This window comes from Cololabis saira, chromosome 17 (genome assembly GCF_033807715.1).
Source record: "Cololabis saira isolate AMF1-May2022 chromosome 17, fColSai1.1, whole genome shotgun sequence".
In the NCBI taxonomy this organism is placed as follows: Eukaryota; Metazoa; Chordata; class Actinopteri; order Beloniformes; family Belonidae; genus Cololabis; species Cololabis saira.
Window position 1 is genome coordinate 5,439,616 of NC_084603.1, and position 18,981 is coordinate 5,458,596.

The following is an 18,981-nucleotide window of genomic DNA, read 5'->3' on the forward strand; positions in this document are numbered from 1 at the left end:
GATTTTCTGACTGGAGTTTCTACACAGACTGACTTTTGTCAAATTCTAAAACCACAAAAAATGCAAGCTCTTCTGTCCATCCATCAACTTCCACTTATTTAAGATCAGGTTAAGGAGCCAGTACTCTAAACAGAGAGGCCCAGGCCTCTGTGTCTCTGGCCACCTCTTCCAAGGGACTACTGAGGTTTTCCCTGGCCAGCTGAGCACTATAATCTCTCCAGCATGTTTGGGGTCTTCCCCGAGGCCTCCTCATAGTTGGACATACCACAGACACCTGCGTTCACACTGAAAGCGTCAAAAATCTCCTGACGCCAGCATCTCGCTGCTTGGTGCGTTCACACTGAAAGCAGTAGGTACTGTCGACGCCTGCAGTGGGCGGGGCTAAAGCTGCGCTGCAGAAGTGGAGGGAACAGTGGGAACAGCCTACACATATAGCGTACACATCTTCAGTTTCCTATTTCACCATAGATCACACTTTGGGACGCCTTCTTTATATTTTAGCGTTATTTCCGCATAGATGAGAGTGAGTTTGATGCTCCTTTAACAAGTTTGGTCCGCGGATCAACATCAACCGCCAGAGCCCTTGCTCCTGGTGAACCATAAATCCGCCTAGGCTGATTTATGGTTCCGCATCACACCAATGCAGAACCGACAGCTACGCCGTCGATTTAACGCGGAACCATATTTTAGGCGAAGCTGCAGTCTGTCTGCGCTGATCACTACACACCGGGTCGGAGCGGATTTGGTCATGATGATTAACCTGTGTTTTGTGATTAATAAGCACGGTTTTTAATTATTTTTCGTTGGATCAATGTAGCAAATAAAATGGTTGGGACCATCCAGCTCCTCACCCATCAGATACATGTTTCACGTGATCAGTTCAGGTAAAACGGCAGTCAAATCAGCAAAAATGTCATTTTGCTGGATGAAATATATTAATTCCTGATAAAATAAGTTTGCTTGTATCCGTGATCTTTTTTTTGTCCCTGCCTAACAGTTCATGAACATTGACAAGGAATATATATATATATATATGTATATATATATATATATATATATATATATATATATTCAATTCAATTCAATTCAATTTTATTTATATAGCGTCTAATACAACAGAGTTGTCTCTAGACGCTTTGATATATATATATATATATATATATATATATATATATATATATAGGAGTTTGGGAACAAAAGAGCAGAGAAACGCTTTTTGTGGACGAAGAAAAAACTTGTGTTTATTCCAGTCTCTCGTTTCTAACAGACCGTTACCAACGGTAACAGAACACATCGTCATCATAAATAACGGCTAGATTCTTGTGAATTCTAACCTACTGAAACTAAACAGTGTCCTGCTCGTGAGTGGCCACTACACACATCCCCCCAGAGTTCACAAGCACTGGCCTTAAATAACGACTTGGGGCACTTATGACCCGTCCAAAACGATTCCGCGGCTCTCCAGCAGGCACCAGAGGGCAGGAAGGGACGTCAGCAGGAGTCTGGTTTGACAATGGCCTACCAGGGGGCTGACCACGGCGAGGAGGCTGGGCCACCACAATGGGGCGGTCCAAGTCAAGGTGAGCAGGCTTAAGGCGGTCCACTGAGATGCATTCTGCCTCACCACCCAGGTCAATTAAAATGTTCTTGTCGCCAGGCTCCAGAACCCGGTACGGCCCATCATAGGGAGGTCGCAGAGGGCCCCGAATGGCGTAGTGACGGACAAACACATACTCCGCCGCCCGCAGATTATTAGGGACCCGCACCTGAGGAGCACCATGGTATGAGGTTGGGACCGGCAGAAACGACCTGGTCCTGTCCAGCAGAGCACCCCGCTGCTCCGGTGCCGACCAGGGGACTGTGGTACAGGGAAGGAAATCCCCTGGGACTCGGAGGGGCTGGCCGTAAACCAGTTCAGCAGAAGATGAGAGCAGGTCCTCTTTAGGTGCGGTACGGAGCCCCAGCAGCACCCAAGGGAGCCTGTCGACCCAGCCATCATCCCGGAGACTAGCTCTTAGGGAAGCCTTCATGGATCGGTGAAAGCGTTCACAGAGGCCATTGGCTTGCGGGTGATAAGCCGTAGTGCGGTGGACGGAGACCCCTTACTGCTGGGTAATGGAAGTCCATAGCTCAGAAGTACCTGGGCCCCCCGATCAGAGGAAAGGTCAGAGGGGACTCCAAACCTGGCCACCCAGGTGCTGATGAAGGCTCGAGCTACATCAGCTGTAGTTGTCGCAGACAGCGGGGCCGCGTCCGGCCACCGAGTTGTCCTGTCCACCATTGTCAGGAGATGAGTGTAGCCCCTGGAGGGGGGAAGGGGCCCAACCAGGTCCAGGTTGACATGGTTTAAACGTCTTTCAGGGACAGTGAAACGCTCCAGTGGGGCTCTAACGTGATAGTGGACTTTGGCACGCTGGCATGCCACACAGGTCTTCACCCAACTCGCCACGTCCGTCTTTATACCGTGCCAGACGAACTTTGAGGCCAACAGGCGCTGGGAGGGTTTCATGCCCGGATGCGACAGGCTATGAACGGCATCAAAAACCTGCTTTCTCCATGCACGTGGAACCACGGGGCGTGGCTGTGCCATAGACACGTCACACAGCAGCGCTGTGCCATCATCATCGAAAGGAACATCCGCAAACTCGACGCCGGAAACTGCCGTCCTGTATGCCTGAAGGTCAGGGTCGGAGGCTTTATCTGCAGCCATACGAGCATAATCGATGCCGAGATGGACTGCACCGACAGCTGCACGAGAGAGGCAGTCAGCCAAAGGGTTATCTTTCCCTGCCACATGCCGGATGTCAGTTGTGAACTCTGAAATGAAAGCCAAATGGCGTTGCTGCCTGGCAGACCATGGTCAGACACTTTTGACATGGCAAAAATCAGCGGTTTGTGGTCCACAAAAACAGTGAATGGGCGGACCTCAAGCAGGAAACGGAAATGCCTGACTGCTAAATAAAGGCCGAGCAGCTCACAGTCAAAAGTTCTGTACTTTTGCTCACTGGGGCGAAGCTGTCAGCTGAAAAATGCAAGAGGCTGCCAGACCCCCACAACCAACTGTTCAAAAACAGCACCGACGGCATAGTCAGAGGCATCAGTCGTCAAGGCCACGGGAGCCCTAGGCACAGGGTGAGCCAGCATAGTTGCGCCTGCAAGGACCGTCTTGGTGTCTGAAAAAGCCTGTAGCATGACATCTGACCAGGCGATGATGTGCTTGGGGGTCTTTGCCTTGAGGGCCTCATACAGAGGGCGCATCACATGAGCTGCATGGGGGATAAAGCGGTGGTAGAAATTCACCATCCCCAGAAACTCCTGTAGAGCCTTGACCGTGGTAGGGTGTGGGAGCTGCTGGACAGCCTCCACCTTGGATGGCAGAGGGATTGCTCCGGCAGAGTTGATGTGGTGGCCGAGAAAATGGAAGGCAGTCCAAACTGGCACTTTGCAGGATTGACGACCAAAGACGAGACTGAGGTGCGACAAGGCCTCTGGCAAAGCCCCAGAACACACTGGTGGGATTACATTTCTTGATTGGTTTGGGAATTACTCAGTATTCGCCCGGAGGAGCTCTAGTAGGTGGCCCTGGAGACGGAGGTCTATGCCTCTTTACATAGGCTGCTTCCCCCATGACCTGAACTTGGGTAAGCAGAGGTTAATGGATAGAAGGAAGGGATGGCTGTTTGGATCGATGGTTGGTTGGACGAACGAACCAACGAACGGACGAACGAACAAGGTCTTCAGGGGACACCAAAACTATTTCAGTAATTCATCTGCTTACACACACTTAATATACAATCCTCAACATGGATCTTTTTCCACATTGCATTGCTGAATGTTCTATACTACAAATCAGGGCCGCCGCAAGGGGTGTGTGAACCGTGCGACCGCACGGGGCCTCGCGCTATACGTCGTTTCCCCCCCCCCCCCCTTATAAATATCAACAGTCACGTTCCATTACAGACCTAAATGTGTACTAGTCTGTGCATATCAATAAATATATGTGCAATGCGCCTCATAAATCTCCCAGACGGCTCTGCCACAAAATGTACTTACAATTAGATTTAGTCAAACTTTAATGCAATTCAATACAAAATTGTGTTGCATGCTTCATGACACCAATAATAAATGAACAAAACAGGCTAAACTGATAAGGAATTAAAGTGACTAATAATAAAAAGCTAAAAGTAACTAAAAAAGTAATCAAAGTATCAAATAATCAAAGTAATCAAATAAAAACAATCTGGGAAAATATGTACAAATTTAACAGATGGGAAAAAGGCAATACCATAATGTTGTGCTAGTCCAAAAGTGACGGTAGTTATAGTGCCAATATAATGGAGAGTAAAATGTCAAAAGTGCATGAGGTAGTTGAATGAAAGTTCCACAGTCTGATGGTCTGAGGGAAAAAGCTGTTGCAGAACCTGGTGGTCCTGCAACGCATGCTCCTGAACTTCCTCCCAGAGGCCAGTGGGGTAAACAGTCTGTGATGGGTATGTGAGGTGTGGTGGAGGATGTTTCTGGCTCTGGAAACACAGTGCTTTAAAGCAATGTCCTTGATGGAAGGGAGAGAAGATCCAATGATTTTTTTCTTCTGTCTCACCACACCTCATATCCTGTTCTGAATACCACTTTGACATTGGAGTAGGCTTTGTTCAAAGTGTTACACCACTTACTGCTGATGTAGATACACAGTCCACACCCCAATGATTTGCTGCTCAGTGCCTGGCTTTGGTTGATCCAGAACCTATCTAGCCCCTCAATGCAAACAGCGTCACCCGGGAACAATGTATGAAGCCATGTCTCTGTCAGGATTATGGTGCAGCATTCTCTCGTCTCACAGTTAGATGTCAGGTGGAGTTGCAGAATGTCAATTTTTCCCTCCAGGGAGCGAACATTGGAGAGGTAGACAGATTTAATCAGCATTCTACAGGGGATAGTCTTCCTCTTCGCTGTTAGCCCTCAATGGCATCCGCACATCCGTGTACGGTGGCACCTCTGCTCTTACTCCTTATTGGGCCTGTGGTAAAGCGTGAGTCCGCTGGGTCTTGTTGGCGTAGTACGCCGAGGCTACGGCACTGGTTGATGTATCTATGGAGCTAAAGTAGCAAAATGATCATAATTCCAACAGCTTCTGGCGATCATAAACTACTCTACTGACTAGTGACTAAATTTGTGGCCTTTGGTGGTGTTATTTTGTTGTAAAGACTAAAACTGTCATGAGCTTGTGCAGCTGCAGCCAGACAGGGCACCACCATCATTTTCAGCAGTGAAAAAGCACAGTACAGTACAAAGTGATAGTATTTCCTTTTGTCAAGAGAGCTGAAATTAATGTGTGCATAGCAAGCTGTGTAAGAACATTTGTATGAAAGGAAAAGGCAAATGTTTTCTCTTCTGAAAAATGTTTTTAGTGTTTGATTATAGGAACTTTGGTTGCTTACATTTAAATATGACCGCTACCCTGCCTTGCGCAGATGCTGACCACTGCAAGTTGAGGTAGCTGTATTGTTACCAACTATCATCCAAGGAAAGTAGATATATCCAGAGCTTAAACATGACATGATGATGTCATAAGCTAATTTGCATTTGAATGAAACTGCTGAAGGATCCAGAATAAATAGAAGCAGGCTCTGCAGAAGTCACTCTCTGATTTCTCCCACTTGCTCACAGTGACGAGCTTTAAGCCTGTGTGTACTGTGGAGAAAGAGAATCAGCTGTGCACGGGGAGGCATCGTTTATCAGACCTATTTGGAAGACACAAGCAAGTAGTGCAAATTGATTTGGATCAAGTTCAACAACTGGGGCCAAGTTTTCCAAATATTTACAAGCCAAGTGATCTTAAATGATAATCCAAAGTGGAGTGTATTCCTTGTTTGTAACTTAGTTAGCTTTGGTGAGTAAAATATGAAATTATTACCCTGTTGCTTTTTTTGTTTTCTCAACCAAAGCCTCATACATCTCATTCAAACTTGCAACTCTTTGTTGGAAATGCTGTATATAAAATATAATAAATAATACAGTAAATATAATAGATTGGCTTTAATTTAGTATTCCAGGGGGGCAGAATTGTTTTAAATATCCTGAATGAAGTGTCTGTGACAAGTACGTTTGTTTTTTTTTAATCTGAAGTATTTCTGTGCCTCTACGGACAAAGCCGAAGTGGGAACAACACACCCCTACTTGCTTCTACTAAAAACTTTTGCAGACAGATACAAAAATACAACGATTCAGCCTGACATGTTTGAACTGAATTCAGACACTGCCAAACAACACGATTAACTTTACAAAGATGCTACATCTGCTGTGAGTTTTTGCTAAGCAACCAAAAAAGTATACAACACTGAATTAAATATTTAAAAAAATACTTACATTTTCAGCATCTGTGGATTTGTCATGAACAGTTAATACTGATCCGTCTTTTAATATGAGTTTAGTTGTCGTTCTAGCTTTGTTGCCCCAACTTTGTGAACCAGTTTGTTTTTTGCCCACCGTAGTTGGGATTTTTCCTTTGAAAATGAAGTCAGTCCACGTGGCTCATTAGTCATCTTTTGATGGCAGGGAATGCATCATTTTGTGTTAGTCCGTAGAGCCAACAACTCCACACTTCAAAAGCCATCCAGTTTTAGGAATGATATGTCAATTAACTGCTGCTTGCAAAGACAACAATGTGGCTGATATTCAGAATCGTTAGGTTCTGTGTAGCCAGGCCATAGCTGTCCAAATCAGGAAGTTCTGCCATGGAATGCTATTGGTTATTATAATGAAGTCCTGGTGTGATGTAAAAACAGGGCCAAATCTGAACGGCTTAATTTCTCCCATTCGTCTTGACTGAGGCAGCATACTCAAGACAAACTGAGTGGTTTAATAAGACGTTTTCATGGTCTGGTCTATTTTGAATGGACAGAAAGCATTTGGATTTTGCCATAAGCACTTTTTATGTCATAAAAATATGTAATTTATTTTGAAACAGTGGCCTGTTTTATCCAAATAAGTTTTTTCTTTTTTAAATATGTCATTTTTAACGTGTTATTTTTGAACACATTTGGATAAAATGTGGTGCAATGCAAAACATTGTGCACAGAATTTTCACTTTCACGGTATTTATCAGTTTGGAAGAAGTTTCAACCATTGGGTTTTTACAATCATCAAAGATTGGAGCATGTTCCAACTAGTGAGCAACATGAAAACAAGAAAAACTACCTTAAGGAGCATGATCAATGGTTTTCTGATGTACAAAGTAGAAACTACCGGTATTCCCTCTTAAGCAGTTTCACAGATATGCCCTCTGGGCAGTCCATGCCACTCTTAATGCAGAAGACAAGAATACAGTTTTGTGGGAGCTGTTCACCTGTCCCTGGCTTTCCTTCTCCTCTAAACCTCTTTAGCACCCCCCTCTTTTTGGAGTGGGGTGCTTAAAGTAGTTAATTGATTCAAATGACAGTCAGGTGGAATTCCCTCTGCTCCACGCATTAGCCTTTTTTAGCCTGATTAACAGTCCTGTCAGATGAAACTCCTCACGTGCTTCTACTGACCCCTACTACTCTGACACAGTCTTCTCGCTAACTTTGAGAATGGGTTTAAAACCCTCCTATTTAATAAAATGTACAGTTACGGCTGGTTTGGGTGGCCTAAAGCGAGGAATTATGTTGCTGTTGGTCTAGATTTCATATGATTATGGCTTTTCGTTTTGTGCTTTTCTTAATTTTTTCACAGAATATATCCCTGGATGTTCTATGCATACTCCTCTCTACCGACACACTCATGTAAGCTCAGGAGTGGGGATTTAATAGAAATGAAGATTCTATTTAATTTGTTTGGGGTCCTTAGCTAGGCTGCTTTTTATGAACTTGTATTATGTGAATTTGGAGTGGAATGATGAAAAATATTGAATTAATTGGAAATTATTGTATTATAGTTGAGCTTTATTGAATTTGACTGCACTGATCATGTTTACCTTCTGTGAAAGATGCTTTGAGATGAATTATGAATTCACACAGAACTGAATCAACCTGGAATACTGCATGTGTACATGTGTGTACAGTACATGTGTGTGGGCAATTGAGAAACTCACAGCAAAATGTTTTGCAGAACTCTGATGAGGGTAATAGCCACTATATATGTGTGGACCATTTACTATAAATAAAGAGGAAAATATCCGATCTCCAACCAGACTCAGTCATTGCAGAATTACCATTTCCCATGATAATCCTCCCTCATTCACACGGTTACAACAGATTTCCCATTCAGAGTTGGAACGTACATTCTCCCGCATAGCCGTCTCCTTCTCCTACATTTTAGATATTGTTCCCACTTGGCTGCTTTAGAGAGCCTTCTCCACAGTAAGGCACACTAAGGTTATATTCCATATATTCACAATTTTAATAATTCTCGGGCAGATTTTTGCAGGGAGTGCTAACCTTGTTTTTCAGTTAACTCAAGAAATCCCAATTGAACCCTTTCCATTAAGTAACTCATTTCCAAAAATGTCCTCTTTGTCTTAAATTCCGCAAAAGTCAAATTTAAGACCTTTGTGTGATGACACAAATTGAGCACACTGATCTGATCATCAGGAGTGCCTCCCGTCTTTAAGGTTGTGAGGAGTAGCCGACCTGGAATGTGGAGAACGGGTGCTAGTTGTCTGGAGTATCGATTGTGAAGCTGCCTGTCCTGACACAGCATAAGGCAGGGATGACAAGGCCCAGGGAGTGAGTATGGCATGTATGGAGCAGGTGCAATCTTTGAAAGAGGAGCTGTATGGGTGACTCCATATGTCACCCATACAGAGTTGTGTAGTAAAGAACGACCAAAGACTAAAACATCTGTGGAGATGGTACTGCCTGTCCAAAACCTCGTCTAAATAACCCAAGAGACAAGAGGATTGGCAGCATTGTTGGAACAAGTCCTAGTGAAAATATATGAGCTGAAAAGTCTTTTTGCTAAGAAATTCTCGCCAAACATTGACACAGAAACAGTGGCTCCTTAACTTAAACAAAAGCTCCGTCTGGATGTAACCTGTCAAAAGATAGATACTGCTCAAAGTAGCTTGAGTGCCTTCAAAGAAACCCGTGAGTGTAATGAAATGAGTGAGATATATGAGCAATAGTTTTAGCCAAAGGGAACTTTTATAAAACGCTTCTATGAGGCCTACAAAGTGGAAGTAAAAGCAGCAATCTGTGACTATGTGCCCGTGGATGGGGCATCTGTGTGCATTGGACATGCTAAAGTGATCATGCCATGTAACTTGCATGACTTGAGACTTGGACAGAGTGTTGGAGACAAAGCCTGATGCATCGTATACAAGACACCCTTCAAGCTAAGCGGGACGTAGATCAACATATATCTATCAGTGCTGATGTTCCCGAGGGCGGCGAGCCAACTAGAGATTTAAGCATAGGAATAGTGTGGGCACTTCCCCTGGTAGGAAATATGATCTGCTGATCAGTGCAATTAGGCTTGAGCTGGACTGGTGTATTGCAATTAAAGTAGCGTATAGTAAGAGTATTTTTATGATGCTTGAAAAGTCTATACTCATGAATCTCACCAAAATAGGGATGAGTGTATAAAAGAGTTTTTCTTTATAAGTTATTGTGGTATTGAGTGTATATATACATGAATATTTGTTGAGGGGGATACAGTATGAATGCTGATTTTTCGGATATTAATTTCTTGTTTAGTCAACATCTAATTCACGTTTTGTCAAGATTCTTTCCAGTAAAGTGCCGCTGCTTGGAGATAGTTAAACATATACCAGTGAAGCATCAGCGTACATCATCTTGCCTGGATCACAGTACATTTACAGCTGATGGACATGATTGCCCTGAGAAAGTTGGGACCTTGTATGACCCAGCCACATCAGATCACAATACCTGTATCTAAGTTTTGAAATGCTAAGAGTTGTAAAGTTTAATTAACATGGGCTGGACATGAGGGCTAAATCTGCATGAAAACCGACAAAATAATGTTGGTGATTTCTTGAAAAAAATTTGATCAGGATATTATATTTTTGATATTCTCATCAAACCATGCGCAGCAGATTGGGCTAAGAGTATGTCAGGGTGCGACAAAGCAGAATATTATTACCCGTTTTGTTTAATCTGCATATGGATGGTCCGTCCAAAAAGCTGAGAAACCCTAAACCTGATATGGGGAATACTATTAAGCATATTACAGTACTTATGAAGATGATTTGGTATAGTTGTCTCCCTAAAGTGCTGGCTTACAACAACTTTTAGAAGTTTCTTACATTGGTGGACAGCATGATATATTACTTTAATCCTGAAAAGTGTAATTATGATTGTTAAAACAAAATTTCTCTTTCTTCTGTATGTTAAAGTTGGTGATAAAAGCCAGTCCGCTGGTTTGTGTACAGACAATGTTGAAACGGCCCTTTTGCAAGCCCACTCAACTCTACAGAGCTCATCTCTGGTGTGGTTTGAAATGATCTGACACAAAGTGACAGATACTATTCTTGTTTCTGGAACCATTGGGATAGATCTCTGTACATATTTTAATGGGTCTGGACTTATCAGCTGTAACAATTACGTGTCTGTGTCTGAAATAAAGTTGATAAGAAAGCACTGATGTGGAAAGCTGATCGACAAACTGATTACAAAAGATTTTATCAATGAGACACTGGTATTTAACTGTAAGAATTTCTCACAAAGCACAAACAAAAAGCTGAGCGCTGAATACTGTAGGACGGAATAATGGATAAATGCCTGCTATGTTATATGCATTTTCTTCATGGTTTGATTGCTGGTAGATTAATTAATTGACATCCCACATGACAACACAGGTTCTGATCCTGTTTTATACCGATAACAAGAAATAATTAAAGCTGCAAGCAGCGATGAACGGGCCCTCGCACTCACGGCCACCGTACCCATAAGCATATCAGAAATGACACCACCCACGACTCTCTATGTCAAACCATCCAAAAGTTATAGCAGAAAATTGGGACAACCAATCAGAAGAAGGGGCGGGGCTAATTCAGGCCAATGAAGGTCAGGGACTCCATAAAGAATCTGATGACACCACCCACGACTCTCTATGTCAAACCATCCAAAAGTTATGGCAGAAAAAAGGGACAAGCAATCAGAAGAAGGGGCGGGGCTAATTTTCACTGATTATGGTCAAGAACTCAAAACCGAGTCTGATGACACCACCCACGACTCTGTATGTCAAACAATTCAAAAGTTATAGCAGAAAATAGGGAAAACCAATCAGAACAAGGGGCGGGGCTAATTCGGCCAATGAAGCTCAAGGAATCAATACAGAGTCCGATGACACCACCCACAACTCTCTATGTCAAACCATTCAAAAGTTATGTAAGAGAAAAGTATTCTAGGGGGCGCTGTTGAGCCATTTTGCCACGCCCATTAATGCAAACCATGAAATATCAAATTTATCGCCAGGCCTGGCTTGCGTGCAAAATTTGGTGACTTTTGGGGAACTATCAAATATGGACCAATCAGATGAAGGGGGGCGCGCTTTTTGGCGTCTAGCGTCGACACGGTAACACTTTTGAAAGAGAAAAGTAATGCGCGTAGTCGCAAGATGGAGACGCACATTTTGATGTATAACACACCTGGGTGCACGTTACGGTTCAGGCCGTATTAACTGCCGAAGGAATGGCATAAATTGCGCCAAAATGACACAATTAATTCAAAATGGCCGACTTCCTGTTCGGTTTCGGCCATGGCGCCATGAGACTTTTCTTTAAGTTGTGACATGATACAGGTGTGTACCGATTTTCGTGCATGTACGTCAAATCGTATCGTGGGGCTTGAGGCACAAAGTTTTCAAGGGGGCGCTGTTGAGCCATTTTGCCACGCCCATTAATGCAAACCATTAAATATCAAATTTTTCGCCAGGCCTGACTTGCATGCAAAATTTGGTGACTTTTTGGGCACGTTTAGGGGGGCAAAAAGGCCCTCCTTTCGTCAGAAGAAAAAAAAAGAAAGAAAGAAAGAAAAAAAAAATTCCGACAGATACAATAGGGCCTTCGCACTGAAGGTGCTCGGGCCCTAACTATGGACTATAAAAGCACATAGCAAACATAGCACATAGCAAAATAGTATTACTTTAACAACTACATTTCAGTGAACAAACAGGAAAGACACATACCGGACAGTGATTGATGTCCATCTGTTGTTGTTGATGCTCTGGTTTGTAGCCGCATTCAAAACACGACTCCCACCACAACCGAGTTTAGCAACGGGGCTTCCATCTTGGAGGAACACATGAAGAAATTGATCTCCAAAGTTCTGTCCCTGGGCTGAAACAGTATGAAAACACTGTCAGTAAAGAGTTTCTTATTCTCCACACTCAACACATTATGCATGCTTCAATATTCATCCCACGACTTCATGCTTAACTTAGATATACTGATGGTGGAAAATTAATAAACTCTGTGTGAAAACAGACAAAAAAAAGAGTTTCTGGGAAAAAAAACCTTTTGGTGTCAGCATGATGTTGCTAAACAGAAAAAAAAGCCTTTAACTTATGCAAACATAAAGCTGACATTTCACATGGTCTGCAGATCTCAATTCAATTGTCATGCAGGGCAGCAAACACAGGTGCATCACTTATTGCATTACTCTCTGCCAATAGGGCTCCGAGGGTGTTGACCTCAAGGTCATAGGCCTGGAGATCAATACGCAGCACATGAAAACCAGAGGGAAGGCTCCTGATGGTTAACAAATACCATTTCACAGCCAACACATTTACATTTCTTTATACAGATCAATAAGAATTGTTTAAGTTACTGTGTGAACTCAATAAAAACAGATATGAAAACATTTTTTTTTTTTTTTACATACTAATATAACAGTATGTGACTCAGACCTGGGAAACTGAGAAGTCAAAAGCTTGAAGTAGAGACTGTCCACAGGGAATGATGTGCATTGAACACTTGACTAATACCTGCAGGGAGAAATGGTTGAAAAGACATGCGGTGGACGTCTAATTTCATTATTAAAAAAGCCTGTTTAAGTGGAACCTGTTAGAATAGTAAGGTAAAGGCTCCTTAGGCTCTCAAAGTATCTCTTTACACAGACACAATGGTCAGTGTCAGAGAGACCTTGACAAGATATTTCAGTCTAGGCATCGATTATAAAGCTGTTTTGAGTATGGAGGATTACACCAAGCAGTATTAAGAACAGGTTTTTCATTACCTTTTTCAGCTTTGAGATGGAAGACAGCATTGAGTTTTCTGCCTCAAGTGATAAAGGCTATTTTAAGGGTATTGGTAGGACAGTAAAATGACAAGTGAAACAATGGTAAATCCTTGAATATTATTCCTATTTTTGTCCCTTTTGTAGCAGAGAGTGGCAAAAAAAGGGGACAAAAACAGCCTCAGCTATTGAAACCACTGCTGAAAGTTTCACTTTCCTCCAAAAATGTGGTTTTGAATGGAAAAACAAAAACATCCTCATCCTCAAGGAAACGAACGGTTTCTATTGTCTCAGTTGTGAGACAGGATGCCATTACTAGCTGCAGTATGTCACTTTCACCACTCCAGTATGTCACATCACCACCGGAGTTTCTGAGTCTCTTACAAGTGTGACAGTGCAGTGGGGGAGCAGCGCACAGCAGTGGCAGCATTAATCCTCCCTCACGGGCTACTGTGGTCTTCAGGAGGGAGGTAGAAGGAGAGTGCACAACAGTCTCACACTGCTGTCTGAAAAGATGTGAGCAAAGGGATGGCAGCATTAGAATGCAGCTCTTTGATGGTGACTGAGAGAGAGGAAGCCTGCAACTCTTGTCCCACTGTGAAGGAAGATGTGGACGCAGGGCAAAGGACTGAGTGGGAATATTGCCTGGTTGCAGACCTAAAGCCTTTAATTTTCCAACAAGACACATAAACCACATTTCAACCAAATAGAGAAAGTGCCAGGGGATTAATAATCCAGGGCTAGCTAACTTTTTTTTTCAAAAAACACTGGTGATGGACCAACAACTCTTGGAAATGGGACTGATGTAGCTGGATGAAACAGGGCAGAGATGTGTGGTTTTAGAAGCAGTCTGTGTCTTTGTACTTTATAAGTCATCTGTGCTTAAGTATAGTAATCACATGGGTGCAGGATTTAGACACCAGAAAATGGCACAGAAACTGAGCTTGTTGCTTCAAGCCTGCATGGTTACTGATATGAAAACTCTGAACTTCTTCTCCGGGGTAAGAAGGGCATCAAGAAAATCCCAATCTCTTAGTCAGTGGGAGGCTTTGCCTAGTTTAATATAATGCACTCAGACAATGCCTTTTCGAAGCAAACTTGGAGGGCTTTCTTGACATAAGACTCAACAGGGAGGCATTTACAACCCCCATAGTAACTGCTGTTTTAGAACAGGCCACAGCAGGAATATCCTGTTCAGATAATGCAATGTTTTATTCTGTAGAGGGGCAGGGCACCCAAGTTTAAAAAAAGTCAATAGGTAGCCAAAGACTCATACATGCAACCATCTAGCGTCCATGCATCCATGTATGCATCCATGCATCGATTCATCCAGCTATGTTTCCATGTATGCATCCATCCAAATAATCCATTCATCCAGAGGCAAATTTTTAATACTCTGCTTTTGTGTTAGAGAGTAGTCCCAGTAATCTACTCCTCTTGGAAGCACAATTTAAAGTGCACACATTCATGTCTCTTTAAAAAACATGAAATCCAACATGCTTTTTCTTTTTATGTGTCAAACCTTTATCCAACTCAAGGGACCTCACTGACTGTAATAATTTTTTTTCTTCTGTTTTTGTTACAACCATATAAATCTTGATGCCATGGGTAATTTATAGCCATGCTTTCAACCAAGCCAGTCTAACAGCAAAACATAAATTAGTCATGAAAGAGGAATTTTTGTATTTGTGGTGATGAGTGTGGATTCTGTATTTGTTATCCAGGTCAACTAGTGTGATATTCAAAGCAACATTCATTCGTTTTGTGTGTTTTTGCACAAGTGTGCGAGTCATTATCTAGTGATCCCAGCCCCTCCAGCATAAAAAAAACAACAACCTCCATTTCCTTTTAAATGGGTTGCAACAGGACTTTTCATGAGAATTTCACAAAATGCAAATTATATTGTTCATGTATTTACATTGCCATTAGCATAAAGACAGCTAAAACTCTAAATCAATAGATAAAATGTTGTGACTAATTCACATTTAGCTGTGACACTGACTTACTTCTTCAAAACCTGTCTGGAATGACCATTTCTGCAGAAAGCAAAACAAAGCCTGTTATTGTGTCGGAGTTTTCTCAGACAGCTGGTTAGGAGACCCCACGTTCACACCAGCTTGAAATTATCATTTTCAGGTTTCATTTACATTAACTCTTTGGATAAGTTTTGGCTGCCTTAAAGTATGTCTTTCAATATGACTCAAGAATCTAATGGTGCAGCCAGAAGGAGTGCTACCATATCTAAATGCAAAAGAATTTGCACCCCTCAGAGTTGTCATGGATGTGAAGTCAAACAATTGAGACCAAAATGGTTTTGTGAACCAGGCTGTACATATGTTTTGTCCATTTTAACATGGGAATTAATGGCGATTGACTTGGTTTTGCGGCCAGCCTCGAGTGGTCAGTCAAGGAACTGCAGTGAAACTTAGTTCTGCATGAGTCAATGCGGAATTTAGATGGCTGGCGGCTGCTTCGGGTGTAAGAGCCATCAATAAAAAGTGATAAGTTGGAGCTCATGAGTCAGAGAACTTCATGACATGAACCAAACTTGGAAAAAAGTATTCAAGTAATAAGCAAATAAGTTTTTTCTTTGAATACCTTTATAAGTAGTTAAAGAAATACGATTTTGAAACAAGAAGTGGGTATTCATGTATGTTTGTTATTGTTAGAATAAAGCGTGGAGTATTTAAACTACTTTAATTGGCATACATGTTTTTCAGTCATGGCAGAAAATCACACATACTGTACGTTCTAAACTACCTCAAAAACTTCACACTTTTTCAAATGAGAAGAAAAAAAACAACATAATTAAAGCAAGCCTTTCTTTTATGGATACACGACAACTACAAACATAATTATGCTTAGCACATAATCATACATCTTTTTGGACATAATAACATAATAGAGGTTGTTGAGATGTAATGAATGTAGCAGTAAAGACAGACATATTCAACTTCCTACAACAATGACCCATTGTTTCTTCTCATATCCGTTCTTCTGCATGGTGCCATAAGTTATTTGTTGACAAACTTTATTTGCTACAGATGTCAATGTTGCCCTATCTTTTATTTTTCTATTTCTCCTTCCGCGAGGATATTGTTTCATGCGGTCCCCGTGGTCCTGTTACTGTGCGTCGTACCTAACCGAGCGTTCGTTCTTTTGTCAGCACCTGCCACTTGTTCTCTCCCCAGTTCTCTCCCTCTCTTTATACGCCTTTGTCTCACCCCACCTTCCCATATTTCTCCTCTCAAACTGACAATTGAAGTCAGAGGGGAGACTCGCAGGCTTTCTTCAGGGAGAGATGTGAAAAGGGGAGTGGAGTATATGGAGCAGGTTTGGTGAAGAGATTCTCTGCATCCCAATGCACATCTTTTGAGTTTCTTCTGATTAACTTTGTCTGTTTGATCTCAGGAGTTTTCTTTTCAGTTCCCATCTTGTTATTTGAAAAAGATGCTACACTGTAAGTCAGGTGGCATTACTAGATAAAAGACACTGTGCCTACAATGCATGCTTTCTGAACAGTCAACGCTTTTTATGACAACGCTCGCACTCTGGCTTCCTGTTCTCCATATTCTGCAGCGGTGAATGAAGTGATTGCAAAGATCACTGAGAACAGAAAAAAATACTGACTCAAATGAGCCAATTACCCTAAAATTGAGACTTTATAAGTACTAAGTTTCAGCAATGTATACATCTAATTTTAACATAGCATAGAAAGTTAGATTAGAAGGAAGATTCCATGAAGTTAACACAACTGTCAGTTGTTCAAACTCATCTATAGAGCACATCTGCAAAGTCTTAGACCTGCAGAGATCCAATGAATATATGATACAATGTATGATGGGATGGAGATGAAACAATTTTTCAAACTTGACACTGAGCATTAAGTCACATTTGAAATGAAGGAGATAAAAAAAAAGTTTAAATTGCAACGGTATCACTGTGTAGATGTTATTTTATTTTTTAGTCTTGACAAAAGTATTAAAGGAGCTTGAGGCTCCTTTTAAGAAATGAGACTCTCTAGCGCCACCCTTCGCCACGACGGCCGTTGGGGGTACTGCAGCCAACAGCGAAGCCGGCACGGGAGAACGGGGAGAACGGGGAGAACGCGCATGCAGCGTCATGTGACGTCACATCCGCAGGACAGCGCGGGAAATTCGGGCCCGGAATTGCGGGGCTCATTCGTTTTGGTTTGGAACGCTTCATCTGACATTATTACTAGAAAACTTAAAACATATACGAATTGTTTTCATAAATCCTGCCTCAATCCTGCCTCATGCTCCTTTAAGAGCAATTTTAGGATATTTTTTTAGGTATATTTTTGAAATATATTTGCAAGCTTACAAATGCATATGTTTGCATGAAGCATAAACATTTTATTTTACATTCTTTTTAAAATTTTATTTACATTCTTCCAATGTCTGAAGGTTTTCTTTTTTTATTACCACTCCATCAATCATGCTGAAATAAATATTTTGGGGACAAAATCAATCTTAAGGGTAGAATATGTAGTAGAAAAAAAAAATGCAGTGTTACGTATAGTGTAGCATCTTAAAAGCTCTGCTTTGCAATTATTTATATACTCCACTCCAAACAATGCACCTCAATCCTTTCACATTCATTGTTTAGAGAAAAAAAAGAGAAAAAAAACAACACACTGTCATAAGACAATTGACAAAGGCCAACAAATGATTCATGGAATGATGGATGTAACAGGATTTAAGTCTGTCATATGAAGGTCCTCGGACTTCATGTCCTAAGTTTTAATGATTCCTTTCAGACAGCTGTGTCAGAAATGATCCGTTGTATTTGTCGTAAAATGAACCATTTTCTATGACCAATATTAGACAAAACAACCATTTAGAGTGCTATTAAATTTTATAAACTGATTAATACTAGCTCCTTAAACTCAAATATTTAATCCACTGAGGGAACCTCGAGACGCTCAGCAGGCTTCACAGGAGGCCAACATCAACTCAGAAAAAGTACCACGGTAAGAAATGCTTTCTGACCTAAGATTTTCCTCTGCAAACTTGCACATAGTCTGGTAATATATTTTTTGTTTAACTGCCAGCAAAGTGGGTAGATAAAAAAATTTACTATAATGTGCACTGCGATGATAAACAGGCCGGGAAATGTAGATGAGAGGCTGTGAACCTGTACAATATGTCAACACAGAGGTTGTTCTAGGCCAAAGTAGAAAGACGAATTTTATCACGTATGTGCCTGGCCAGTGTGGAATAAATCACGATCGCTGCACAATGCATGCTAGTTCCACTTCAATTGGACTTGCACCTGACTGTAACACAGGAACAATAACAGCTTCACAAAATCTAGGTGGATGCAGTTTTTAGAGCAAGGAACTGAAACTGTGGTCCAGTGAGACACACGGTTGGATGTTTTTGGAGTCATTCGAGGACCTATAGCTCAAGGCTCAACGGCTTCACCTCTAAGCTGGCTTGTACTTATTATATTCATATACATTTTAAACAGATGCGTAATAATGGCAAAGCAGAATAAATTAAGCAACGTTGTCATGGTTCAGCTTTCTTAGCCCTTAAAAAGCCCCTTCACAAATCTACTGACTCCTCTCAATACAATGCTCTATTGTTAGGAGGGTCTACTCGGGGGCCGCCTGGACTACCTATCCCAATTTTCTTCTATAACAAAGGGGAATGTGTTAGTGTGTGCAGGTGTGGGAACAAAAGAGCTGGCAGAAAGCAGCCATACAAGATATGAGCCCACGGCCGATTGGAAAGGGTGATTTCGACCCCATCTCTGCACCAACAGCTCTGTTTACGGCTTTGTT

At 41.9% G+C, this 18,981-nt stretch overlaps 1 protein-coding gene across 1 annotated transcript in view; it reads right to left on the bottom strand.

Moving 5' to 3' along the window:
* eys (eyes shut homolog) overlaps positions 1–18,981 on the bottom strand; it is a 235,197-nt gene that overhangs the window by 59,601 nt on the left and 156,615 nt on the right. Inside the window, exon 41 of the mRNA XM_061744588.1 lies at positions 12,124–12,274. Coding sequence (XP_061600572.1) covers positions 12,124–12,274 — 151 coding nt within the window. The remainder of the gene's footprint in view (positions 1–12,123; positions 12,275–18,981) is intronic.